Below are 27,758 nucleotides of genomic sequence, written 5' to 3'. Positions count from 1 at the left end.
TTAAATCATTATAAGGGAGATATATTATTCACACAGGTATGAAATATTGAAAAAATTATGATTTTATGTAATAACATAAGAAAACGGAAAGTGGAGATGTGACATCATCAGCCCACCTAATGAATATTCATGACGACTGTTTTCATAAAATATTGCTAAACTTTGAACTTCAATAACTGTATTATTTGTTATCCGATTTTGATGAAATTTTCGGCATTTTGCTCAGTGAATTCTACTCTATGTATTGAGATATAAATATTTTCAGCCCGGACCATCCCTTTAACCTCGCACTGTTGTGCAAGGTGACAAAAAAGAGGATTCATTCAAATTATCACAGAGGGGTCATCAAATTAGCTCCAAATTTGTCACACTAATTAGGCACATCATGTTCTTGGTTACCAAGAAATATTTAAGATCTTATCCAGTTTTTAATTTATTGGAGTTCAAAACAAGGGGAACACTTTTTTTTCAGGGAGAAGAACAGATTGCAAAGAGTAAACAAGTAGAGTGCCGCCTCTGGCAGTCTCGCCTGCATTACGTGATTCAATATAGCAGCAGTGCTGACTTTGAAAACGACTAGAATAATTATTTACAAAAAACACCATTCATATGATGATAAAATACTATGTCCATTGACCCTAAATGACATTTGACCTTGATCGTGTGACTGAAGACTTGTGCAAGACAATCAGTGATACTTGAATACCCATTTGTCTACATTTCAAGAACTAGATCCAAAAACTTTCAAAGTTATGGCAATTCAACAAATACCCACAACACGGCCAAAGTTCATTGACCTATGTCGTGTGACCTGAAACTCACGCAGGATGTTCACTGATGCTTGACTACTCTTATGTCCAAGTTTCATGAACTAGATCTATATACTTCCAGTTATGACATTTAAAAAACTTGAGATTTCATTTTGATTCCCCCCACATAATCTAAGTTCATTAGCCCTAAATGACCTTTGACCTTGGTCATGTGACCTGACACGCACAGAGGATGTTCAGTGATACTAAATTACTCTTATGTCTAAGTTTCATGAACTAGCTCCATAAAAATTTAAAGTTACAATGGAAATTCAACAAATACCCTTTAACTTGCCCAAAGTTCATTGACCCTAAATGACCTTTGACCTTGGTCATGTGACCTTAAACTCTGGCAGGATGTTCAGTAATACTTGATAACCATTATGTCCAAGTTTCATGAACTAGGCCTATATACATCCTAAGTTATGATTAAGATTTGACGATGCCGCCACCGTCGGAAAAGCGGCGCCTATGAGCAGGCGAGACCCCCCCCCAAAAAAAAAAATACAAAAATGCAAATTATGGGTCTAATTAAAAGTATCAAAACATCCATTTAGGTTTGTTTGGTACATTATCATAATTTTATAGTCCATAGAAAAACGTATACTCTTTCAAGAAATACTACAAAGTCAAAACTGACAATTAACAGACAAAACAAATGTCCTCCTACAGATACATGTAATCACTTTCTGTGGTTTTGCCATGGCTAATATTCATATTTAATCCTGATAGGATCGAACAGATTGATTGTAATATCTCCATTTAACTCCAAAATACCATCATTTCAGTACACTCAATCATTTTTCATCTACTCCAGTTCTTGAATGAGTAGAAAATGTTAACAATGAATATAAACACAGTTGTGTATAATTCTACCTGTCCTATAAAGTTGAAGTGATTTTCAAACCAAATTGTGAATGCATACATGTGTTATTTATCTCTTTTGGAGTCGTATTTCACATTAGGCAAAACATTGTGGTCCACAATGAATTGACAAAGGTAGACCTACGTACCTGTTTTCCTGTTGGCAATTCGACATACATTAAATAATGGATCTCAAATTATAAATCATCAATGCATATAAACGGAAACAAAAATAGAGCTATTGTATAAAATAATAAGTGTCCCTTTTTGAGTGGGATTCAGTTTAGTTTTAACTCCATTAGTTTGGAAATGTTTTATCCTTTCTACCTGTGTTTATGGTTTTTTGTTAGTGCATGTTTGTATACGCCAGTTTTCCTAAAAAAAGGTGCTAACTTTTTCATGGATTTAATTTATTCAATAGCACATATGAGTATGGGTCAGTGTAATTTCCTCCTTTCTAAAAATTACATTTTAGTAGGACCTGAGACAAAATAATGCAATACTGTAATCATGCACTACGCAAACTCATATCATATACCAAGTTGCCGATACCTCACATGCAGCTATTTTTTTGTAGATTAAATGCTTTACTTTTTTGATAATTTTATTGCTCAATTCGGTGGATTCACAATATGGTGCGCTATCTATAGGTTGCATCGGACAGGCTGAAATGCCTCATAGGAAAATGTCGACATCTGTTGCGCGCGCTAGTACTTTAGTGCATGCACATATTCAGTGCTGGCCGACGCGGCTCGACCGGGGACCATTTCATAAAGCTGTTCGTAAGTTAAGAGCAACTTTAAGAATGATCGGTGAACCTTTCTTGCGTGCTTAACCATCGCCAATGAATATATCATTTGCCACAAGAAAAGATCACCAGTCGTTCTTCAAGTGGCTCTTATTTAACGAACAGCTTTATGAAACACCCACCAGGTATGTTGTTTAATAGGGTCCAGGAGGTGGGAGAGAAATTTGCAGCATATTTCTTTGCAAAATTTAGACAGTTTTTTTGTGAATTCTTGTTAAATGGCTTTCACTTTTGAAACATTACAGTTCACTAGCACTGTGCACTGCCTGCGCGTGATGTCGACCCCAAAGTTAGAAATTTGGCCTGTTTGCTGCAACAGATGGCGCACCGTATTGTGAATCCACCAAATTATTTCCTTCATGATGTTGAAGAATTATGATCAACTTTTGGTAGATGATGTGCATTGACTGCCTAGATTAATTCAGACAAAATTCACAAACGACCAAAACAAATCGACTGTTTCATCTCATCTCATTCTTTCATACAGTGCTCTATCAGAAGGAATAATTTTCACTGATTTTAGTTACTGAAATAGATTCTCAGGAATATGCAAAAAATAAGCAACAATTACATGTATAATAGAACCATTTCATGGAAGTCCACTAGGACATCATAATACAAGAATATGTTCAGATAATGACAAAACTTATCAAACAATAGCAGAATAGACATATTCTGTTTGATTAATGTGATATCATTTGTTGGCTGCTCTTCTTATATGCTATGTGCTACACTCTTCAACAGAGCTTTATAACAAACAAATATGATTTTACTTGAAAATAAATATGTAAGGTTATTTCTTTTTTGAGAGAGGTGATAGAGCATTTCATAGAATTTTAGTACACAAAAAACCCCAAGATTCCCATGTCTGTCAAAACATCAATTTTGATAGTGACACCTGAATGGGCAATATTTATAGAGATGTACATGGTCATTCTTAAAGGTACATGCTCCCTGTATATTTTTAGCTGTTCTGAAAAGATCAACTAGTATCATTTGACAAGACTTGAGGTTAATGTAAATGGTTTACAATCTGGGGTTTTTTCACCAAGATTTAACCCTAATAAGTCGGGGGGGGGGGGGGCGGCTGATTCAGCCCCTTTTCGCGATAAATCCACCATGTGTTGAGTAGGTTTTTTAAATTGAACCAGTCGTTTTTACAAAATATATAACTCAAATAATAAAAACAATTCAATATCAATACAATAAAAAAAGGAGAGCTTGCATTTTTTGTTGATTTACAATAATTTTGCTAAATTAATGAAGTTTAAGTAGCTACTCAGCACAGCCTTTTATGAAAAGTCCCCACCCCCCTCGTCGATGTCTCAAAAGGGTGTGGCCACCCCAACTCCACCCAGCTCTGCAAACACAAACTATCATCACAAGCCCATTAAACCTTGGTTTTAAAGACTTACTATGAAATCAATGTTCTACCTTTATTTTAATATAAATCCAATGAAGAAATGCGATAACAAGCATCTTTACATTTGAAATACAGAAATTCATTAAAAATCATATAATAATATGCAATTTCAGGCATATAATATAACAACTAGATGCACCACTGGAACATGTTCTTAGCTGCTAATTCAGCTACATAGGGATCTAGCTTTCAGCATAAGAAAGGCCGAGGAGCACCAGTTGTGTGTAGTCATTCACGACTGGTGTGTTGGCTCAGTTGGTAGAGCCTCCGTCTCATAACCAGGAGGTCGGGGTTCAAACCCCGGCTGCGTCAGATCAAAATACGTTAAAAGATGGGAGTTGCTGCTACCCTGTTTGGCGTTCAACGATTAAAGTGATAGAGCCTCGTCGATCTGGCGCTGCACAGCGGCTGCCGGGCCCACAATCAATTGGGCAAAGCAAATTTTCAGAGTATTTCATTTCATGTCTATTTTGAACAATAAAATATGGATTTTCATCATTTTTTTATTTGCAACGTACTAACAGATCTTGGTATCGACTGCATAGCCAAACTATGAATGACTAAGCATTCATCATTTCTAGAAGTGCTTCCCCAACTTCTCCATCAATGGCAGCAGAATCTTCAATGTTCCCAAACTCTGCACTCTCCCCTTCATATGCAGCAGTCCCCGACTTTGCTGGTGGTGACCTTGCACTAGGGACATCAACCGCTGCCGTCTCTGCCGACTTGGTGACTTTCGGATTCATCCGTGATAGGACTCTCTTCAGGGTGATCTTATGTACTACATCCAGATGTCTCCTGAGCGCCGGCATGTCAGAAAATCCTCGGTTACAAATCCGACATTCATGTGGTTTCTTGTCCTGATGGGTATACATGTGTTTGGTCAAGTTACCATTTGTTAGAAACGACTTGCCACACACTTCACAAGTGTGTGACCTGATGTTATTATGCCAATTCGAATGCACTTTCAATTTATATCGATTTCGAAAACACTTGTCGCACTGTTCACATTTAAACGGCTTGGCAGATGCATCACTGGAATGAATTTTCATATGGGCATTCAGGAGTGTCGCACGCTGGAATTTCTTTCCGCAAACCTCACAACCGAAGTTGTAGACATTGGAGTGGACGGTATTATAATGCTGTTGAAGGCTTCCCTTATACTTAAAAGATGCTCCACAGAGATCACATAGACTTTGGTGATCATTGGAATGGACCGTTGCTTTGTGGTTTTTCAGAAGATACAAAGCGACAAAGCCTTTTCCGCATTCTTCACATTTAAATTCTCTATCTTCTTTATCATGACATAGTACATGCATCCTCATCTTCTCAGCAACATAGAAAACTTTCCCACACAATTCGCAAGGGAATGTCCTCTTTTTCGTGTGCTTAGAATTGACATGTCTTGAAAGGCCACCTGCAGTATCAAAGGTTTTATCACACCATTTGCATTGAACTTTCTTTGTGCATTGGTTCTTCTTCCTTTCTTCAATGTCTGCATGGGTTATTACATGGGATTTATATTGGCTTTTATTTGTGAAAATTTTACCACAGGTACTGCACTTCTGATAAAAATATCTACATTCCTTATGGCTTTCAAAGATGTGCTTCCGTTGAAAATGAATAGAGGGAAATTCCAAGTGACAAATGCTGCAAACTAGTTTCCCAGATTTTCTTGACTTTTTGCTGCCTGTCTTTGTTTCTGCTTCCTGGGAGCCGCTGACTTTCTCGGAATCACCGCCTTTTTCTTGTTCATTTGCTTCACATTGTTCACCCCTTCCACCTTGATTGCCAACAGTCATCGAGACGGTTTCCTCACTTTTCTTTTCCATTTGAGTAAGGTTAGACATGGTGTCTTTATTTCTTCCTCCCCTTCCATCACCCGATCCCTGGTCACCTGCCCTCTGAGGTAGGCCAAGGGGTATGGTCAACGTACTGTCCTCCTCTTCAAGTTCTACCTCTGGCACAGGCAGCACTGATGTTTCTCGGTCTCTACAGTCTATTTCAGATTCTCCACTAATGATTGGGGTATGTGACTCCTTTTCAATAACCCATTCTACAGTCGACCCTTGACCAGTACCATTGGGATTATCACATAAAGTCTCTACAACCTGGTGTTCATCAGGATCATGTCTCTGCTCTGCTGTCCCTACATATGAAGTCACAGGAGAATTCCCAGATTTAATAGTCATTCTCTTCAACGTATCATATATTTTTAGCTTCAGATCAGGAAGGACTTGTGTCTTCAAATGTGGAGGTGTATTTCTTCTGTCACTCTGTGTTTGTATTTTCTCTTCCTGTACATCTCCCACAATTCTTTTCTTCTTCCTCGCCTTTGTCTGCTGCTTTGTTTGCTCTCTTAATTCTCTGAGGTTTTGAAGTCTGCAAGATCGCCTTGCGGGTGGCTCATTAGTTTTCCTTGCATTCCTCTTCAAATTCTTTCTTGCATCCTTTGAACTTTTCCTAGGACCCTTCTTTAAACTTTCTCTTGCATCCTTCTTTAAGTTGATTTGCCTTTTTGTACTTTTCAGACCATCCAGTTTTTCAAGAAGTTGAGAGGAAGTGATGTCACAATCATGAACATCACGTAGGTGTTTAAGCAGTGGGAGCTTTATACGAAAGGACTTTGTACATTGGTCACAGTTGTATACTTGCTGGGTTGATTCTTTTAGCTCTTTACAGTCCTGCACTCTGTGCAGATCTAATTCCCACGTGCTGTGAAAGATTGCATGGCAATTAGGGCAAGGGTGTTCCCCTCTTAGCTGTTGAGTTGTACTTGGGTGGACACTGTCTTCTGCTTCAGTGGCGTCACTGTCATCTGTATCGTTGGATTCTGACATCCATGCTGAGTAGTTCCCATTATCCTCATCATCACTCTGTTCTTCCTTAGCACTTTGCTGTTGTGGAGCAGTGGAAGGTTGAGCAGTTGCAGGTGTGGCAGTGATCTCTTGGCTACAGACACCATCCTTGGCTTGTCCTGAATCAGCATGTACTGTCTCTTTATTCTGTCCATCATCAAATTGAATGGTCACTGAAAAGATAATGAAAAATACAAATCATGAAATCCACCCAAAATTACCCATTTCACACCTAACAAAAATTTAACTTTCATTTGGAACAAACTATTTAAGAAATAGGTTGTTAATAACCGAAACCATGTTTCAAAGGAAAGCAATGGGCACTGGAAATGGCATACAGTGATATTTCACTTTCTGCCTAAAGAAATTATGGGGTTTTGCAAGGATAGTTACTATCGCCCTTCTTTTTATATTAACCAATGACTGAATAATGGTATTAACCCTTAAGTTAAACGGAGCCAACTACCGGTACCGTTGACTCAATAGAATCAACTAAACAATTTGGATTTTGTAAATGACCTTGTCCTAATCTCACCATCAAAGGCAGGGAGTGGTTGGGGGCAGAGGTCAGATAATCAAACTCTGGCCAAATCACCAGAGAAGGTAGAACATTTTATAGACCAAGGGAATAATGTAGATCAGGGAGGGTAATACACACACACATGCATTGGTACTATGAAAATGAATTTACCACATCTATATTTTGAGCACAACACAAGGTTACAAGGCGACCAAAAACACATCTCTTAAATGCAGATATGGTACTGTAAACTGAGGGAATTTAATTTCTATTATAACACAATCATAAACTATGATATCATTTTTTAAGAATAATATTCCACATCTATTTTGCTAGTGGACTGTCCTGTAATAGACAGGGATAAATAAGTTTGTAGGGGAAAATAAATTCACTCTGGGAATGTGCACTTACTACTACTACTACTACTACTACTACTACTACAACTACTACTGGGCAATTCCATAAAATGATCAACCTTTTTGTACATCCGACCCCCATTTTTTTCAAGTCTTACTTCACTTCATTAACTGACCAAGTCATGGTAATTTGAGAGCATTACAGACTATCAAAAGAACCAGAAACCAGGGACAGAAAATTTCATGAAGGTCCCACATATAGGGGGTCAGACGGACATATTTTATGGAATTGCCCTACTATGACTACTACTACTACCACCACCACCACCACCACCACCACTACTACTCACTACTACTACCACCACCATATAAATAAATAACATAAAACAAAGCAAAGGTATCAACAGAACATAACTGAAACAAATAGTGGTGATGATAAAATTATGGTTGGCACATAATTATAAATATATAGATGAACAAAATAATGAATGTAAATGGGGCATGCACAAAAAAGCCATAAAAAGGCTTGTTAAACGCACATACCCAAGAAATATCAATCGTTAAAAATAAAATTCAGTATATGGTATGGATGCGGCAAGTACCAAAGAATAAATAGAGATAAGAATAATCATTTCTTTAAAACCAAAATACTAAATTAAACAAACTTGAAACAAACTTCAAGGTAAAACAAAACAGAAAAACAAACGGATAAACAATCAAATAAAGCAAATAGTACAAAACCATGTTAAGAGAAATCAATAATTGCTCAGTAATTACTTTTTATATTGTCTTTTAAAAGTATTATTAAATTGTATATTATATGTGTTCAGGTCTAAACTATTCCATAGTGTGGGGCCAGTATGTCGTATTGAATATCATTTGAAAAGGTCTGAATTTGTAAAATGCTCTAGTAAAGTAATTGTGAATGTTTGCATTAATTGAGAACATATTCATTAAATATGGTGAAAGACTTTTTGTGTGGTATCGTTGCATAATTGAAGCAATTTGAATCTTGGTAATATCTGGAAGTTTAGCTGTACGTAATGATTTAAAGAGCAAAGAAGTCGGGGCATTATAGTCTGTCTTCTTACATATACGTTTTGCTTTTTTTTGTAGAATAATTAATTTTTGTATATGGCTAGAATAAGTGTTACCCCAAATTGAATTGCAATATGAAAGACGAGACAAAATATAAGGATTGTAAAGAGTAAATAATATATAACTAGGTACATTACATTTTAAACGATTTAAGATTCCAATAAAACGTGCTATTTTGACAGAGATAGAACTTATATGATCATTCCAACAAATTATTGCTTAAAATCACCCCTAAAAACTTAACTGAATTATAAAATTGCAAAAGAGTTGTATCCATATGGAGAAATATGTCAGTTTGAATATATTGCACACCCCTCTTTTTATCAAATAAAACACAATGAGTTTTATTTGTAGTTAAGGAAAGTCTATTGCACTTAAACCAGGCAGAAATTTGGGCAAGATTTCTATTTAAAATTTCAACTAAAGTAGTGATATTATCATGGGAGGCAAGAAGTGATGTATCATCAGCATACAATATAAAATGTGGTTCATGGCAAGAGTTAACAATGTCATTAATATATATTAAAAATAATAAAGGCTCAAGAATAGAACCTTGGGGCACACCTGTTTTTATTTCCATGAAAGACGAATGGGTATTATTATAGACAGTAAATTGTTTCCTATGTAATAAATATGACTTGAACCAATTAAAAGACACCTCTCTTATACCGTAATATTGCAACTTATTAAAGGACAAGTCCACCCCAATAAAAAGTTGGTTTGAATAAAAGGAGAAAAATCCAACAAACACAACACTGAAAATTTCATCAAAATCGGTTGTAAAATATGAAAGTTATGATATTTTAAAGTTTTGCTAAATTTCACAAAACAGTTATATGCACATCCTGGTCGGTATGCAAATGAGCAGACAGATGACGTCACCCACTCACTATTTCTTTTGTATTTTATTATATGAAATATGAAAAATTCTGATTTTCTCCTCATCGTCATGTGAAACAAACTTTTATTCCTCCCTGAACATGTGCAAATACCATTATTTTAACAGTTTGTGGTTAAATCAAGTTGATCCCAATGGTCAAATCAGTAAAAATTGAAATATTGTATAATTCAAACAATAAAAAACAAAAGAAATAGTGAGTGAGTGACATCATCGACTCTCCCATTTGCACATCAATGAGTTGTGCATTTAACTTTTTGTGAAAAATAAGCAAAACTTAAAAATGTCATAACTTTCTTATTTTACATCCAATTTTGATGAAATTTTCAGTGTTATGTTCGTTTGATTTTTCTCTATCCATTCAAATCAACAATTTTCTGGGGTGGACTTGATCTTTAAGTAAAATATCATGAGAAAGAGAATCAAAAGCCTTGGAGAGATCCATAAAAATTCCTATAACTTCTTTACCAGCATTATTGAGCTCACTAATTATTCTATCATGAATTTCAATAACTGCCATTTCAGTCGAGTAATTTTGACGGAAGCCGTATTGACTATCATATAATACATTGTGACAAAATAAAAAATTGTATAGTCTGGTAAAAACTAATTTCTCCAAGATTTTTGAGAAACACGGCAAAATTGATATTGGACGGTAGTTGACAAATAGATTAGGATTCTCCTTAAAAACGGGAACAAATTTTGATATCAGTTTTGAAGGCACAATTCCAGTTGCAAGAGAGGAATTAAAGATATGTAAAAGTGGGTCTATAATAAAAGGTAAAACAGTCTTCACAACAGATGGATCAATGTCATCAAATCCGCTACTCTTATTAGGTTTAAGCGATTTACTGATATCCAATATTTCTTTTTTGTAACTGGTTTAAAAAAACATAGTATGAGAGAGTGGGTCATTCATATAAATATCAAACTAATTAGAATTATCTTCATTAGGATCATTGTTTAAATACTCAATCCGATATCGACAAAATATTCGTTAAAAAATTCTCCAATTTCACTACTATCACTGTTACGATCATTATGTAAAAAAGACTTTTGTTTATCAAAATTATTTTTCTGTTTTCCCAAAATGTTATAAGTTTCCATGTTTTATTAGAATTTGTTTTCATGGATTCAAACTTGTCAAAATAGTATTTTCTTTTCAACCGGCGGAGATTCGGGGTAACAATATCACAAATCTTTTTATATCTATCGCGATTAACTTTGATAGGAGAGTTAAGATACAATTCATAACATTTGTTTTTCTTTCTTATAAGCTTCATCATATCGAGGGTAATCCATGGTTTTCTATTCCGATGACGTTTACCAATATACTTTGTGCTGATTGGCAGATGTTATACAAGGTAATAAATAAAGTTATTATAATATGAGTCATACGGCTTGGTAAGTATACATCTGACCAGTCCACGATTGAAAGATCAGCACATAAATGATTAATGCTGTCAGGGGATATCTTCCTGTAGGTGTGTACTTTTCGTTGCTCATATGAGAAATTAATGGAAGATGGGAAAGTGGTCGGAAATATCTATTAAAAAGGCATCCGACAGAGGGGAACGACTAAAAACATTTGTGAATATATTGTCAATAATAGTAGATGATCTACTATTGACTCGTGTAGGTCTGTCGATAATGGGATAAAAACCCAGATGAAATCACTTGGTTAAAAAAATGAAGAATAAGAGGGCTTCCAGATTTTTTTTACAAATCAATGTTAAAGTCGCCCATAAAGACACGTTTGTTATTTATATAACTATGATTCCACAGTCTCTCAAAATATGAAAAAAATGCAGAAATGCTCGATTTCGGTTGACGATAAATGGTCCAAATCACAGTATTCTTCTCTCATTTGCACTCTATTTCAATACTTAAAACATCGACACCTTCACAGTGCTCAGAAATATTACACAATTTGTAATTTATATCCCTCAAATAAATAGACCAACTCAACCACCGCAGCCATTTAATCGGTCAACATGTAGGAACTTATAAACTTCAATTGAAAAGGGGACATGAGAGTTTGAGTTGATCCACGTTTCCGTTATCCCAATCACTGAAAATCTAAATCTGATATTTGAGAGAAAACTATGTATGTAATCAAAATTTTGAAACAAACTTCTTGCATTGAAATGGATCATGCTACAGTTTCTTGTTACAGAGTTTTGGATAATTTCATTTAATTCAGAGGTCAAGTAATACTTCGCAATGGTGGAGTCGGTATATTCGTCCTGACCATTTTCCACAAATTGTACGTCTATATTATCTGTATCGACGGATTCTCTTGTTAAACAGAATAAGGATTCAAATTCCGAGTCATCAATTTCTGCCTGGAATGCAACAGCATTGATTTTTCTCTCAGGTTACAGATTCTCCAAGTCTCGTTTACAGTGGATGGTTTTACGAATTGACTTTCCATTCGTGGTAGTTAACAGGACTACGATTCGTCCATCAGAGGACCAAGCTCCGTTGACCTTTGAGTGTTTCTTCCCAGTCCACGGAAGTTCCTGGTTTGTAGGAGTTAATGCCTCATCTATCCCCATACCAGTACCTTTCAGTTTCCTCCGTGCACGCAAGATGCTGTTACGGACTCGGTATGAAAAAAACTTGGCAATAATGGCATGCGACTTCTTGTTCTTCTGATTGGTGCCTGCAGATCCAGAGTCTGAAGTTGCTTTATCACTCCTTGGAGCAACACGGTGCGATCTATCGAGATCGTTTACGGTTAGATGGACACCACGACGCTCAGCAGCTTTTTGACAAATAACTTCATCCGTATTTTCCGATCCATTCTCCTTCACACCATAGAACTTCAGACAATTACGGCGAGAATATTGATTGGCCTCATTCATTGCCAGCTTCAAGTTATTGATAGAGGTGCCTGTTCACTAACGACGTTTTTAAACTGCTTAATCTCAACATCTTTGGCACAAAGCGACGACTCAAGCTCCACTGATTTACCATCAATGTTCTCCTCTACTTTTGCCTTCAAATCTGCATTAGATTTCTCAAGTTGGTCTAAGCGATAAATGCTTATCGGTTGCCTTTTCAATCATCTTTTCAATTGCGTTGAGAAAAGTATCAGATTTGAGGTAGCCTTCGACAGCCTCTGCAGCAGCTTTGGCCTTAGCCGACATGTTGGATGGAAAGTTGATGTAATAGATATGAAGACAAGTGGAGCGCCTCTGGCTGTCTCACCTGCATCACGCGATTTAATATAACAGCAGTGCTGACTTTGAAAACTGCTATAAAATAATTATTCACAAAAAAACACCATTCATGTAATGATACAATACTACGTTCATTGACAATAAATGACATTTGACCTTGATCACGCAACCTAAGACTTGTCAGTGATAATTGATACCCAGCTATATCCACATTTTATAAACTAAATCTATAAACTTTGAAAGTTATGACAGCAATCTAATAATTACCTCCAAAATGGCCAAAGTTCAATGACCTTAAATGACCTTTGACTTTGGTCATGTGACCTGAAACTCACATGAGATGTTCAATAATACTTGATTACTCTATGTCCAAGTTTTATGAACTAGATCCATACACTTTCAGAGTTATGATGGTTATTCAACAAATACCCCCGACATGGCCAAAGTGCATTGACCTTTGACCTTGGTCATGTGACCTGAAACTCTCACAGGATGTTCAGTGATACTTGATTACTCTATTGTCCAAGTTTTATACACTAGACCAATTCACTTACAAAGTTATGATGGTAATTCAACAAATACCCCCAACATGGCCAAAGTTCATTGACCTTTGACCTTGGTCATGTGACCTGAAACTTGCACAGGATGTTCAGTGATACTTGATTACTCTTATGTCCAAGTAGTATGAATTAGATCAATAAACTTTCAAAGTTATGATGGTAATTCAACAAATACCCCCAACTTGGCCAAAGTTCATTGACCTTAAATGACCTTTGACCTTGATCATATGATCTGAAACTCGCACAGAATATGTAGTGACACTTGATTACTCTTATGTCTAAGTTTCATGAATCAGATCCATAAACTTTTAAAGTTATGATGGTAATTTAACAAATACCCCCATTTGGCCAAAGTTCATTGACCCTAAATGACCTTTGACCTTGGGGATGTGACTCAAAACTCAGGCAGGATGTTCAGCAATACTTGATTACCCTTATGTCCAAGTTTCATGAACTAGGTCCATATAATTTCTCAGTTATGATGACATTTCAAAAACTTAACCTTACATGTAGGTTAAGATTTTGATGTTGATTCCCCCAACATGGTCTAAGTTCATTGACCCTAAATGACCTTTGACCTTGGTCATGTGACTCAAAACTCAGGCAGGATGTTCAGTAATACGTGATTAAGCTTATGGCCAATTTTCATGAACTAGGTCCATATACTTTCTAAGTTATGCTGTCATTTCAAAAACTTAACCTTCGGCTAAGATTTGGTGTTGACGCCGCCGTCGGAAAAGCGGTGCCTATAGTCTCACTCTGCTTCGCAGGTGAGACAAAAATGAAACAGGAAAACAGTCACTTCATACACTGCATATTTATATTAGCGTAGGATCGATTGCAAATCGGTACGTAAGGGCATAATAAATATGCATCATTGTATATACAGACGAGTATGTTCGATAGACCTTTATATTGCCAGACCGGTCTTCGATAGATCAGTGTGTTGGCTCAGTTGGTAGAGCATCCGTCTCACAACCGGGAGGTCGGGGGTTCAAACCCCGGCCGCATCAGACCAAAAGACGTTAAAAGATGGGAGTTGCTGCTACCCTGTTTGGCGTTCAACGATTAAAGGGATAGAACCTCGTTGATCTGGCGCTGCACAGTGGCTGCTGGGCCCACGATCAATTGGGCAAAGCAAATTTTCAGAGTATTTCATTTCATGTCTATTTCGAACAATAAAATATGTTTCGAAAGTTATTGTTGAAAGATTTTCCCAGATAAAAGTACAAAATGATCTTATAATACTGGTGCACTCCCAGAATAATGGTGCTACTTGATTAACACATGGTGAAACTTGAATGCAGAGAGATAATTCTCAGTCAATTAACAAATATAATCTGTTACCTGGTTTCACAGGCAATGATCAGCTACATCGCACTGTAACACAGCAAACGACAGTTTCTCGATGTAACACACTTGGTCTTGGGACGAGCCAATATCCAACAATGGCTTCATCTTACACGACCATATATATATCCAAATATCACGATTCAGTTTAGCTTTAAAATAATCCACATGAACGGTTCAGGTAGGCCCTCGACGTATTGGTCATGTAAAAAGGGGAAAATAGATTAAGTAATAACAAAAAGGAGCAGAACAGAAGAGAAAACGATACAGCCGTATCCGTATCTTACCGATTGATTGATGGTCATCAGACTGAAAAGTAATCTGTACAACTCCAAGCTGTATCAGAAATGAAACTGCTGCATCTTTCTCTGTGGAAGTAAAAAGAGGTCATTACATACATGAGGACATTTTAAATAAACTGTTATGGGATAGTCACATTTCCCCTACGGCGGCTGTACGGCGAGTGTCGAAAACAGCCGTTTTAACATTTTTTTGTACCACCTACATATACATGTAGGTGGTTTGAATAACAAGTGGAACGCCTCTGGCAGTCTCGCCTGCATTACGCGATTTAATATAGCAGCAGTGCTAACTTTGAAAACTACAATAAAATAATCATTCACAAAAACACCATTCATATAATGACATAATACCACATTCATTGACCATAAATTACATTTGAACGGTGACTTAAGACTTGTCAACTACACCCATGTCCACATTTCATTCACTCTATCCATAAACTTTCAAAGTTATAATGGCAATTCAACAATTACCCCAACATGGCCTAAGCTTATTGACCTTAACTGACCTTTGACCTTGGTTTTGTGACCTGAAACTCACAGGGGATGTTCAGTGATACTTGATTATTCTTATATCTCAAGTTTTATGAAATAGATCCATAAACTTTCAGAGTTAGGATGGTTATTCAACAAATACCCCCAACACGGCCAAAGTTCATTGACCTTAAATGACCTTTGACCATGGTCATGTGACCTGAAACTCGTACAGGATGTTCAGTGATACTCGATTAACCTAATGTCCAAGTTTCATGAACTAGATCCATAAATTTTCAAAGTTATGAAGGTAATTCAACAAATACCCCCAACTTGGCCAAAGTTCATTGACCTTAAATGACCATTGACCTTAAAGGGGAATCCAACCCAAATAAAAAATTGTTTTTATAAGGAAAAGAAAAATCAGACAAGTTGATAGGTGAAAGTTTGAACAATATTGGACAAACAACAAGAAAGTTATGAATTTTTAAAAGTTGTAAATATTGGTAATCACTGTACCCATGGAGACTTCAAATTGGCTGCATATGGGATGTCATAGTGATGTAAGGCAAGGACTACTCTTCCATGTACTCCAATTCATATTATGGCGAAAATGTGATTTTTTTCCCAAAAGTTTTATTTCAAATTAATATTTTTCTTTCATGAGGACATAAAACAATATACTACCTGGGTTATATTTAGATTACTGCCCCAGGGGAATGGGTACTTAGGAGAAAACCACTAATCCCTGATAATAAAGTACATGGCCTATGGGAAACTTGTCCTTGCCCCTTGTCATAATTTACTTATCCAGTTGCCAATTTGAAATCTACATAGTATTAGTGATCTCAATTTTAAAGCAGCTATAACTTTCTTATTGCTTGTCCGATTTCTTTCAAACTTTCACCATTCTGTTTAATTTATTTTTCTCCTTCCCAACACAACATTTAATGGCCAAGGCTGGATTCCCCTTTAAATGACCATTGACCATGGTCATGTGACCTGAAACTCGTACAGGATTTTCAGTGATACTCGATTAAACTAATGTCCAAGTTTCATGAACTAGATCCATAAATTGTCAAAGTTATGAAGGTAATTCAACAAATACCCCCAACTTGGCCAAAGTTCATTGACCCTAAATGACCTTTGACCTTGGTCATGTGACCTGAAACTCGAGCAGGATGTTCACTAATACTTAATAATAGATTAAACTTATGCCTAAGTTTCATGAACTAGGTCCATATACTTTTTAAGTTATGATGTCATTTAAAAAACTTAACCTTCGGTTAAGATTTTGAAAATAATTCTCCCAACATGGTCTAAGTTCATTGACCCTAAATGACCTTTGACCTTAGTCATGTGACCTGAAACTCAGGCAGGATGTTCAGTAATACTTGATTAAAATTATGTCCAAGTTTCATGAACTAGGTCCATATACTTTCTCAGTTATGATGTCATTTCAAAAACTTAACCTTAGGATAAGATTTGATGTTGGCACCGCCGTCGGAAAAGCGGCGCCTATAGTCTCGCTCTGCTATGCAGGCGAGACAAAAATGAATAAAACGGCTGATTTCGGCTCGCCGTACGACCGCCATAGGGGGAAATGTGACTACATAGCATTAGCAACCTATGAATGATTTATGCTTTTGCCTTAGAAGGAATATTATGAAATGGAAAATAAGGAACCTTAAACATAATGGACTTTATGAAAAACTTTGTTTTGTACAAATCTGAACCTTTAAAAAATCTAATCAACACCATGCATTTGTATTTCAAAAATTGAATATAAGAAAATGATAAAAAGCCCAAACTTTGCAAAAATGAATTAGGCATGCACCTTTCATCTTTGCTTCAAAAACATCTGCCAGACTTCCAATTTGATTTAATTGTGCACATCGTGGAGTTAATTGAAAGATTTAGTGCCTCTTACTGGGAAAAACAAATGTATCTACAGTGCCGGCCATAGGAAACGTCACGCCCGTGCCCATGAACATTTCCCATGGGTGTGTCTCTCGTCTACCCGAGGGCATTTGAGGGGAGAGGACGAGGGTATATGCCCATGGGTGAATACCCTAGGATGTTTACCTTAAGGTATTCGCTCGCAGATACTTTTGGTCAAAGCAAGTTGTCTAGAGGAAAGAAAAGAGGGAAAGAGAGCAATAAAGAAAAGGAGATAAGGGAAAGGGAGAGACAAGTAAAGAAGGGGAAATGAGAAAAAGAGAAAAGAGGGGGAGAAAAAAGGGGGAGAAAGAGAGAAGAGAGGGAAGGGGGCAAAAGGGAAAGGAGTTGTGAAGCTATGTGTGCAGCTCTCGCATGCAGTGCTTGCACTGGACAATTTGGGCAAGGCTGGGGAACTGAGATGTGTCGTAACGGGGTTTTGCAAGCGGGGCAGAGCAGCTTCTGAACAGAACTTTTGTCATTTCGAGCAGGCCTCTACAAAAAAAAAACTGCTTGCCCTATTTGTTTTATTTTTTATTTTTTATTGTGACGGCACTTCTCTTATTTTTAAAGGTCATACAAAAAAAAAAAAAGTGAGAATCATGTACAGTATAAAAGAACACACATTTAAAAGTTTATTTTCAGCAACGTAGGCCTGAGTCATTACGTTTATTTTGATTTTTTTTCGCTATTTATAAATGGGGCTTAATTTAAGGTTTAAAAAATACCTTCACCAAAAGTTGCTAAAATTTCATATTTTGCATCTTTAAATCCACGAAATGGTTATGTTTGCCATATTTCCTTAGAATTGTTTTGATTTAGTTGGAAACTATAAAGAAAGCCAGTGAAAAATATTCAGCTCTTTATTGACTCTGAAAAAGATTGTTTTATGATGTTTAAAAAACAAATCAAAAGTGGAGTGGTTAAACTTTCACATTTTGCATCTTTAAATCCATGAAATGGTGATTTATTTTCCATATTTCCTTGAATTTTTTTTTAAAAATTAGTTGGAAACTATCAAGAAAATTAAAAATATTCACATTTCTCTTGTCTTATCTTCATCATTTTATGATGCTACACTCAGTCAATATTTTTTTATATTGTAGTCCAGCATGTAGACTTTCTTGGGTTTTTTTCATGGTGTTGCAGCATTTATCGTTGATCGTATCGTTTGATCGTTTTACACTTGGTCAACACCATGAAAGTCTACATGTGGGACCACAATAATAAAAAAATATTTACCGAGTGTAACATCATCATACATCAGAGTAAAGAAAGAGAGTCAAGAAAGAGCTGAATATTCTTCATTTTTCAGTAGTTTCCAACTAAATCAAAACGATTTCAAGGTAATATGGAAAATAGATGGCCATTTCATGGATTTTTGCAAAATGTGAAATTTGATGGGTTTTTTTTAGGGGTGCATCGGCAAATTGCACAAGTAGCGCATGCGCAGTCATTGCACACATAGAACGTAAGATGCGATGGCACGGTTTTTCGAACAAGGTACCTGGCGATAAATTATTGGTCATTGGCGCTGATTTTACATCAGTTTCCACTGATTTTTTTTACTGGTTTGACATAATCTGAGAGATAGTTGTGATCATCCAAAAGATATTGAAATTTAGAGGGTCTACTGATATTTTATTTCCAAAACAACCACTTGCCCGATTAGGCAATTGACTTTGAGAAATGCTTGCCCGCACGTCATTTTCACTTGCTCTGGGCAAGCGGGTTTGTCGCGCCCTGCCGAGTATCTAGAACACTGAAACTTAGGTCTGAGTGAGGGGATCATCAAAGCCCCCGTACCACCAATGTATGTGAGTGGCCCCCCGCCACCTACCCACCCTCTCCAGGAATCCACTCAAGTCTGTTTTCTTCTCTCTTCCCTCCCCTACATTCTTTATTTCTCTCTCCCTCAGTAGATTTAACCTTCTTGAAAGGGTCATCCTTAGATTTTGTGTTATATAAGAATTTAGCATTTTACTTTAAGAAAAGGAATGATGGTGTTCCACAAAGCCCTATCTTCTCTGTCATACATTCTAGTGTCATATAAACTCACAAAGGGATTAAGATAGATCTAGTCTTTTTGTTTGTTTTTTTGTATATTGATTGAATCGAAATTATCTTGTTTAACAGATCTTGCATACAATGTTAACCCAACTTCAAATGAAGCTAGTCAGTATTCATTCATAAACAAAGAAGAGAAAGCTTACCAACAACAGACGCATTTCCCATGGACCAACTCTCAACAACCTTGGAACTCTCTGCTTGGAACTTTGACATCACAGCCTTGTCATCTTCCGCAGAAATAGAGCTCCACATAGGGGTAGAATCTGAAATGGAAAATTGAGAGAAAAAAATACACACTTTCAAGTTATCACATTAAAGACCACATATGAAAATAGTCATTCTCAGAAGAAGAACTGATAATAAAAATGCAGTGAGATATGGTATAACAAGCTTTCTCTGCTGTGTTTATATGATTGAACACTTGTATTTTCACAATCTACTTCCATATAATATTTCCACTATGTTTTCTTCAAATCTTTATGTTCACAATTACAATACAAGAAATCGATATAATTTTCATCGTTGGAAAGTTTTATTTATGTTTGAAGAAAAATGTCCTCGATGTAGTATACAAATCATTTGGAATTCATTACCAAATTATATTTTTCTTTGTAATAACCAAAACTCATTTAAAAAACATTTGAAAACATTCTTTTTATCCAAATACTGACATGTACATGTACCCCAAGTAGTGCATGTATTGCCATATTTTTTTGTCGATGTTCCTCTGACACATTTCATTTTTGTTTCTTTTTTTGTAAACATGTCTTTCAGTAACACATATATTTTATTGTATTAGATATAGATATAAGGGAACTTATTTTACAGGGCCACATGGCCTTATTTTAGTTTCCCTTTTTTTTTTCATTTTCAAATGATTTAGCATGTATTACCCTTTCTTGTTTTCATTGAAAGGCATTCTGTATTAATTGTTTATATGTATTTTACTTTTATGAATGTATATTATTGCATGTACTTAATTTGTATTGTAATGAACTGTTTTTATATGATTATGGAAAATAAATGATCAAACAACAAACAAACAACAACAACAATAAACAATAGCATCGTCATAATCATAATGAGTAGTACAGTGTAGAAAATTAAAAGTGTACGATGAAAAGAGGAAATAATACAAATATATATGGAGGACAATGTAAGATGAGATGAGGCAAGTGTACAGTGAGTTTTTTTTTCAAAAGAGAAAATAATACAAATATATATGGAGGACAATGTAAGATGAGATGAGGCAAGTGTACAGTGAGGTTTTTCAAGTGTGAGGATTAAAAAAAGAATGAATAGTGGATACAAATATTATGTAGAGGACAATAGAAAATGAGATGATCGAAGCAAGTGAACAATTAGGTTTTAAAACTATTAATGTTATAGAGGAAATAATACAAATATATGGAGAGGACAATGTAAGATGAGGTGGGGCCAAGTGTACAATGAGTTTTTTTTCAATCAATGGTGTAGAATTAATTGTAATACAAATTGAAACTCACGTGGAGGTGAGGCAAGTGTGCGGGATTTTGAAAAGGACTGTAGTTAAAGGACAAGTCCACCCAAACAGAACGTTGATTTGAATAAAAAGAGAAGAATCCAACAAGGATAAAAACTGAAATTTTCATCAAAATCGGATGTAAAATATGAATTTATTACATTTTAAAGTTTCACTTAATTTCACAAAAACTGTTATATTGACATCCTTGTCGGTATGCAAATGAGGAGACGGATGACATCACTCACTCATTATTTCTTTTGTACTTCATTATAAACAATATGAAATATGAAATATTCAAATTTTCTCCATGTTTCCTCCCAGTACATGTGCATTTAGCATTGTTTAATACTATATGGTTCAATCAAGTTGATCCTTATTGTCAAATCTGAAAATGAAATATTGTATAATTCAAATAATAAAAAGAAAAATAAATAGTGAGTGCGGGACATCATCGAATGTCTCATTTGCATATCACTGTTTTGTGAAAAACAAGCGAAACTTTAAAATGTCATAACTTTCTATTTTACATCCGATTTTGATGAAATTTTCAGTGTTAAATTGTTGGATTTTCCCTTGTTATTCAAATCAACATTTTGCTTGGGTGGACTTGACCTTTAAGAAAAAAAACATTATAATGAAAATAAATGAATAGAGGCTTATGTAAGAGGAGGTGAGGCAAGTGTACAAGGTTTTTGAAAATGAAGTTTAATGTAGAAAAAGTGTACTAAATGCATTTGAATGAAAGGAGGCTAATGTAAGGGGAAGTGAGGCAAGTATGCAAGTTTTTCCCTAATGAAAAGATGCCAATGTTAAGAGTAGGACCAGGAGGCGAGTGTAGAAGGCTTTTCCAAGAAATACATATATTTCAGAAATAATTGTTATTATTCCTCTTCATATGATGCCTAAAAGGGATGCTCCGGGTAGAAAAAACTTACATCTAAATAAATAGAGTACAATTCACTGAGCAAAATGCTGTAAATTTCATCAAAATCAGATGACAAATAAAGAAGTTATTGAATTTCAAAGATTAGCAATATTTTGTGGAAATAGTTATGCACATCATCATGAATATTCATTAGGTGGCCAACTGGTTTCAATTAGTTTTACTCTAATTGGTTTCAACTGGATTTTGGTTCTGGGTTATCATTATACATTCTTTGTTAAAACCTCACTGTACACTTGCCTCATCTCATATTACATTGTCCTCCATATATATTTGTATTATCTCCTCTTTTGAAAAAAACCTCACTGTACACTTGCCTCTTCTTATCTTACATTGCTCTCTACATATATTTTATCATTATACAGTGCGTCCCACAAAAAACAAAACTGAGAATTATCGATGATTTATCAAAACTTAATCACAAATACAATAGACAAATGACCTACCGTTGTAAAGCTTAGAATCTCCTCTTTCATCTGAAATTACTTAGATTATTGATCATTCACGCATGAGTGAGCAAAAACAATTTGAAGAGGGGATACCAAAAAGTCATTAGGCGGGCTGTATCTGGGTTTCAAAAAGAAAACCACATTTTTAAAAAGTTCAATATCTGCTCTTAAATTTGATACCTCAATTACAGAAAATGGTCAAGAAATAACAAAGTTCTGGTTATTTGAAATAAGGCTTGAATTTCAATAATTTCATAAAATTAAGAGGTTCTACAGGCTTGCGTTCAAACTCACTTGACACTTCGTTTTGTTGACGATCAGCCATGCATTAAGTCTTTTGTTAACCATGCGATAGCTTCTGTGGGTAACCGGTGAAAACACGTTTATTTAATGAAATTATAGAAATACAAGCATTCTTTCGAGGGAACATAACTTTTTTACTTCTCGACCATTTTTTGTGATTAAGGTATCAAATAAAAGAGCAGATACTTAACTTTTTAGGCATGTGATTTTCTTTTTGAAATTCAGATACCCCCCGCCAAATGATTTTTTGGTATCCTCTCTTCAAATTGTTTTTGCTCACTCATGCGTGAATGGGGAATAATCTAGGTAATATCAGATGAAAGAGGAGATTCTAAGCTTTACATTGGTACATGTAGGTCATTTGTCTATTGTATTTGTGATTAAGTTATGATAAATCATCGCTTAAACTCGGTTTCGTTTTTTCTGGGATGCACTGTACATTCTTTAAAACCTCACTGCACACTTGCCTCAGCTCATCTTACATACGTCCTCTACATATATCTTATCATTATACATTATTTGTTAAAACCTCACTGTACACCTGCCTCATCTCATCTTACATTGTCCTCCATATATATTTGCATTATTTCCTCTTTTGAAAAAACCCTCACTGTACACTTGCCTCATCTCATCCTACATTGTCCTCTATATATATTTTATCATTATACATTCTTTGTTAAAACCTCACTGTACACTTGCCTCATCTCATCTTACATTGTCCTCTACATGTATTTTATCATTATACACTCTTTGTTAAAACCTCACTGTACACTTGCCTCATCTCATCTTACATTGTCCTCTACATATATTTTATCATTATACATTCTTTGTTAAAACCTCACTGTACACTTGCCTCATCTCATCTTACATTGTCCTCCATATATATTTGCATTATTTCCTCTTTTGGAAAAACCTTCACTATACACTTGCCTCATCTCATCTTACATTGTCCTCTACATATATCTTATCATTATACATTATTTGTTAAAACCTCACTGTACACCGGTGCCTCATCTCATCTTACATTGTCCTCAATATATTTGTATTATTTCCTCTTTTGAAAAAAAACTTCACTGTACACTTGCCTCATCTCATCTTACATTGTCCTCCATATATATTTGCATTATCTCCTCTTTTGAAATAACCTCACTGTACACTTGCCTCATCTCATTTTACATTGTCCTCCATATATATTTGTATTATTTCCTCTTTTGAAAAAAAAAACCTCACTGTACACTTGCCTCATCTCATCTTACATTGTCCTCCATATATATTTGCATTATCTCCTCTTTTGAAAAAACCTCACTGTACACTTGCCTCATCTCATTTTACATTGTCCTCCATATATATTTGTATTATTTCCTCTTTTGAAAAAAAAACTCACTCTACACTTGCCTCATCTCATCTTACATTGTCCTCCATATATATTTGTATTATCTCCTTTAAAAAAAAAACCTCACTGTACACTTGCCTCATCTCATTTTTCATTGTCCTCCACATATATTTGTATTATTTTCTCTTTTGAAAAAAAAACTCACTGTAGCCTACACTTGCCTCATCTCATCTTACATTGTCCTCCATATATATTTGTATTATTTCCTCTTTTCATTGTACACTTTTAATTTTCTACACTGTACTTCTCATTCTCTGTATAACCTCTTACATGGTTTTATACACACACACACCCCCACCATTTGACAGCTCTCTGTGGTTATGCACACTCAGTATTGTACACACACGATCACGATCTAATGAATATTCATTAGCGAACCGTCCCATTGAGAGAGTGACGAAGGAGCTGGACATTTCATCGCCCCTCGTTGTACTTTGTTGTCAAAACAAAAGTGCCTACCTAACATATGGCCATTGAGTCCCCTGTACAGATCGCGCTAGAACTTCGGTCTCTGTATTTGGTGAGTGAAGCCAACGGAGTTCAGCTGAACAACCAACCAACATAACAGAGACCGAAGTTCTAGCGCGATCTGTACAGGGGACTTATCACTAATGGCCATATGTTTATGTGTATTAAGTTCGGATAAAACAGGGCAGTGAAGTTGCGCGACAGCCGAGGTAAGTCACTGTTTTTGTTCCGTTTAACTTGATTTTCCCCGTGTTTTGGAAATTAATACATACTCGGATAGTGCTTCAAAATGTAATATCCTGAATAGACAGTTCTCATCTGTCTTTACTAGAAATGAAGACATGACTAACATGAAGGACATGGGAAGTTCTCCCTATCCCTGTATGGAACCCATCACCATACAATCCGATGGTGTGCAGAAAATTCTGTCTGGTCTACAAATCCATAAAGCCACTGGGCCCGATGAACTGTCTTCACGGCTATTGAAAAACCTGGACCGCGAACTCGCACCTGTTCTGACAGTCCTATTTCAAGCTTCCCTTGACCAAGGAGTTGTTCCAGCTGACTGGAAGAATGCAAACATTGCCCCTGTCTTCAAAAAGGGTGAACGATGTAAGCCAGAGAACTACAGACCCATCTCATTAACATCAATGACATGCAAAGTTCTGGAACACATTGTCCACAGCAATATTATGGACCATCTTGAAGACCATGACATACTCTCTGATGCTCAACATGGTTTCCGTAAAAAACGATCCTGTGTCTCACAACTTGCTCTTGCGGTCCAAGACCTTGCGAAGGGTATAGACAACATAGAACAGATCGATGTCATCCTGCTAGATCTTGCCAAGGCCTTTGACAAGGTGCCACATGGGAGACTTCTTCATAAGCTCGATTTTTATGGTATACGGAACTCTACCCATGAATGGATAGCCAACTTTCTTGACAGTCGCACGCAACAAGTACTCCTTGAAGGAACCATCTCTACCAAGACCCAAGTGACATCGGGAGTTCCGCAGGGTAGTGTCGTCGGTCCGATGTTGTTTCTGATATTTATCAATGACCTACCAGAGTACCTGTCTAATGACACCACTGTTACTGTTAGGCTTTTCGCAGATGACTGCCTAGTCTATCGCAAGATAAGGTCAGAGGAAGACGGTGCTCAACTGCAGGAAGACATCAAGTCCTTGGAGCAATGGGAAGCCGACTGGCTGATGGAGTTCAACCCCAAGAAATGCCAAGTCCTCCATGTAACCGACAAACGGAAGCCTATCATATTGCCATACATCCTTCATGGTTACACCTTGGACAAAGGAGACACAGCAAAATATCTTGGAATCTACCTCCATCAAAAGCTCAGCTGGAATCATCACATCAGTCAGGTAGCAAAAAAGGCTAATTCCACCAGGGCTTTTCTTCAAAGGAACATTAGATCATGTCCTCGCAAAGTCAAGGTGCTCTGCTACCTCACTCTACTTAGACCAGTCATGGAATATGGAAGCATCATCTGGGATCCTTTCACTCAAGCTAACATCATGAGGCTTGAAATGATACAAAGAAGGTATGCTCGCTTTGTTTGCAATGACCACCGCAGAACAAGCAGTGTCACCTCCATGCTCCAACAACTGCAATGGCCATCCATGCAAGAAAGGAGAGCCCAGGCAAAGGTTGCGATGATGTTCTGCATTAAGAACTCGTTAATATCCGTCCCCGAGGCGACTCTGATCCCATCTCTCCATTCCTCACAAAGAGGTCATATCCAGAAATTACAAGTACCATTTGCTAGGACACAGACACTGCAAAAAAGCTACTTTCCTGACGCAACCAGGCTATGGAACGCTCTTTCACAGGTCGCCGTCTCATGTACCTCTCTTCCAAGTTTCAAAAGGGAGGTACAGAAAATCCAGCTCCGTTAACTTTCTACGGATGTCTTTTTAGCTGCACACTCTTAGAGTTTATTTTAGACCCCTCATTTGAGACACTGTACATACATTGCACCTGCACAACAGTACGACAATACGCCAGACGGTGGCCTGTACTTATAGAGAAGAAGAAGAAGAATACCAAGTCAAGAGGAAATATTAATTTGCATTTCGGTCGCGTTAATTTTCATAAGTTTGATTCATTAAAGACAAAAATTGAAGAGCCCCGACGGGGGGATTTTGCATTGTAAGTCCCCTAATGGTGGCTGCACGATAGCGAGCCGTCTGTGTATACGTACGAGGAGAAATTTAAAAAATAAAAAAATGTTAAAAACTCCTCGAAACAGACGGCTGCCAGCAGTCTACCCTAGGCCCTACATAACATAGATATCAATACATGGGACAACATGAAGACATGTCGTGCGTGAGCAGTAGTGAAAGTCGTTGGCAGATTTGGCTTACTGCGCTTAACATAAAAAAAAAAATCACATTCTATGTTTAAAGACTATAAAATATCCACCTTTCAGGTTGGCTGCCAACTTACCTTCCCCTTGAACTGCTGTATTCTTGATTTCCGTCATTTTTTTTCTGGTTTCGACTCCGCACTTGCACTTGCCCTGTATAGCTGTATGGTTGTAACAGTAAGAGGGCGCTATTTCTATTTTGGTTTATATAGGGCCTTGTATTTTGGGCCGGACCTACCAAAAATAGCTCCTTACAATAATTAGAGCGACAGAAAAAAATTATATATTACATTTTTCTTATGTTTGTTATCTTATTTTTTATTGTTTGAACTATGTATACAATATTCAATTTTTACAGATTTTACAATAAGGACTCTTTTCATTGAACCCAAAATATTGAAACAATAATAATTCAAAACATGTTCAGGGAGGAATAAAACTTTATGTCATATGACACGGAGGAGCCTAGAAATCATGATTAAAATATTTCAGATTTCATTTAATAAAAACACATAAGATATAGCGGTCTCTTATATATATATTTATATATATATTTATTTTATTATACACCAGACAGTCCAGATAAAAATTCATCGGCATGCAGAATGATCCTTTTCTTTAACTGAAAATAAAATAATATCGTGATGGATAATATATGATATTAACAATTAAGTTGACTTTAATTGTATGTCAATAAAATGGATGGGCGGATCCAGCCTTCGCCAATAGGGGGGGGGGCGATTTTTTTCAGCCACATTCCCCCCAACGGCCGCTCAAAGTTGATTTTTGTTTGCAGGGG

The 27,758-nt window shown here is 36.2% G+C and overlaps 1 protein-coding gene across 1 annotated transcript; it reads right to left on the bottom strand.

The window, feature by feature from the left end:
• Nucleotides 1-425: 425 nt before the first annotated feature.
• Nucleotides 426-27,140, bottom strand: LOC129271986 (zinc finger protein 236-like). The gene is made up of 4 exons (XM_064107126.1): nt 27,040-27,140; nt 19,657-19,776; nt 15,017-15,097; nt 426-6,935 (listed from the first exon to the last, which is right to left on the bottom strand). The coding sequence occupies exons 1-4, from the start codon at nt 27,074-27,076 to the stop codon at nt 4,465-4,467; spliced, it is 2,709 nt and encodes a 902-aa protein (XP_063963196.1). The 5' UTR covers nt 27,077-27,140; the 3' UTR covers nt 426-4,464.
• Nucleotides 27,141-27,758: the final 618 nt, after the last annotated feature.

The sequence above is a fragment of the Lytechinus pictus genome, chromosome 11 (genome assembly GCF_037042905.1).
Source record: "Lytechinus pictus isolate F3 Inbred chromosome 11, Lp3.0, whole genome shotgun sequence".
Lineage (NCBI taxonomy): Eukaryota > Metazoa > Echinodermata > Echinoidea > Temnopleuroida > Toxopneustidae > Lytechinus > Lytechinus pictus.
Note: the sequence above shows the minus strand (reverse complement) of the source record. Positions and strands in the feature narration are given on the sequence as shown.

Coding starts and splice junctions, on each gene's coding strand:
- LOC129271986 (XM_064107126.1), bottom strand. CDS start 27,076: ATGACGGAAATCAAGAATACAGCAGTTCAAGGGGAAG. Junction 19,777..27,039: donor TACAGCAGTTCAAGGGGAAG/GTAAGTTGGCAG, acceptor TTTCCATTTCAG/ATTCTACCCCTATGTGGAGC. Junction 15,098..19,656: donor GGGAAATGCGTCTGTTGTTG/GTAAGCTTTCTC, acceptor TTACTTCCACAG/AGAAAGATGCAGCAGTTTCA.